This window comes from Corvus brachyrhynchos, unplaced genomic scaffold (genome assembly GCF_000691975.1).
Source record: "Corvus brachyrhynchos isolate BGI_N302 unplaced genomic scaffold, ASM69197v1 scaffold47, whole genome shotgun sequence".
NCBI classification, from domain to species: domain Eukaryota; kingdom Metazoa; phylum Chordata; class Aves; order Passeriformes; family Corvidae; genus Corvus; species Corvus brachyrhynchos.
Window position 1 is genome coordinate 1,056,546 of NW_008239292.1, and position 512 is coordinate 1,057,057.

Here is a 512-nt window from a genome sequence, read left to right on the forward strand (position 1 = left end):
AGGATTCCTCCCGCTCTGCCCAGCTGGAGCTGCTGGAAGCTCTCCTGGAGCTGCTCCTCTTCCTTGGGAATTGCCGGGACGATCCCTCTTTGCTTGAAGGGTGGGGGGAGAACGGGGGGAAACCCCAAATCCGAGCGCTCCGGCGAGGTTTGTGCGCGGGAGCTGCTCCGGGAAGGATTTTTCCCAGCGCTCCAAGCCCTTTTCCCTCTCCCTTCCCAGCTGGCAAAGGGTTCTGGTCGGAGATGTTGGGGGTTGGAGACTTCTACTACGAGCTGGGGGTGCAGATCATCGAGGTGTGCCTGGCTCTGAAGCACCGCAACGGAGGTGAGGATCCGGCCCGGGCATTCCCAGCCTTCCCTGTGGGAAAGGCGCTGCATCCCATGGGATGTTCCCGCTGGGATCCCTTACTGGCACTGATTCTGTCTCTGCTGCCCCACCCAGGCCTGGTTTTGTTTGTTGGTTTGGAAATGCCCGGTTCTGCCCCGTTCGGGGAGCGCAGATCCACGCCGGGA

General features: G+C 61.7%; 1 protein-coding gene across 2 annotated transcripts in view; it reads left to right on the top strand.

Annotated features, from left to right (window-relative positions):
• The window catches only part of SNF8 (SNF8, ESCRT-II complex subunit), a 4,144-nt gene that overhangs the window by 758 nt on the left and 2,874 nt on the right, over positions 1–512 (top strand). For both annotated transcript variants that reach the window (XM_017740558.1, XM_008638474.2), the window contains exon 3: positions 220–324. In XM_017740558.1, the coding sequence (XP_017596047.1) occupies positions 220–324 (105 nt within the window). The remainder of the gene's footprint in view (positions 1–219; positions 325–512) is intronic.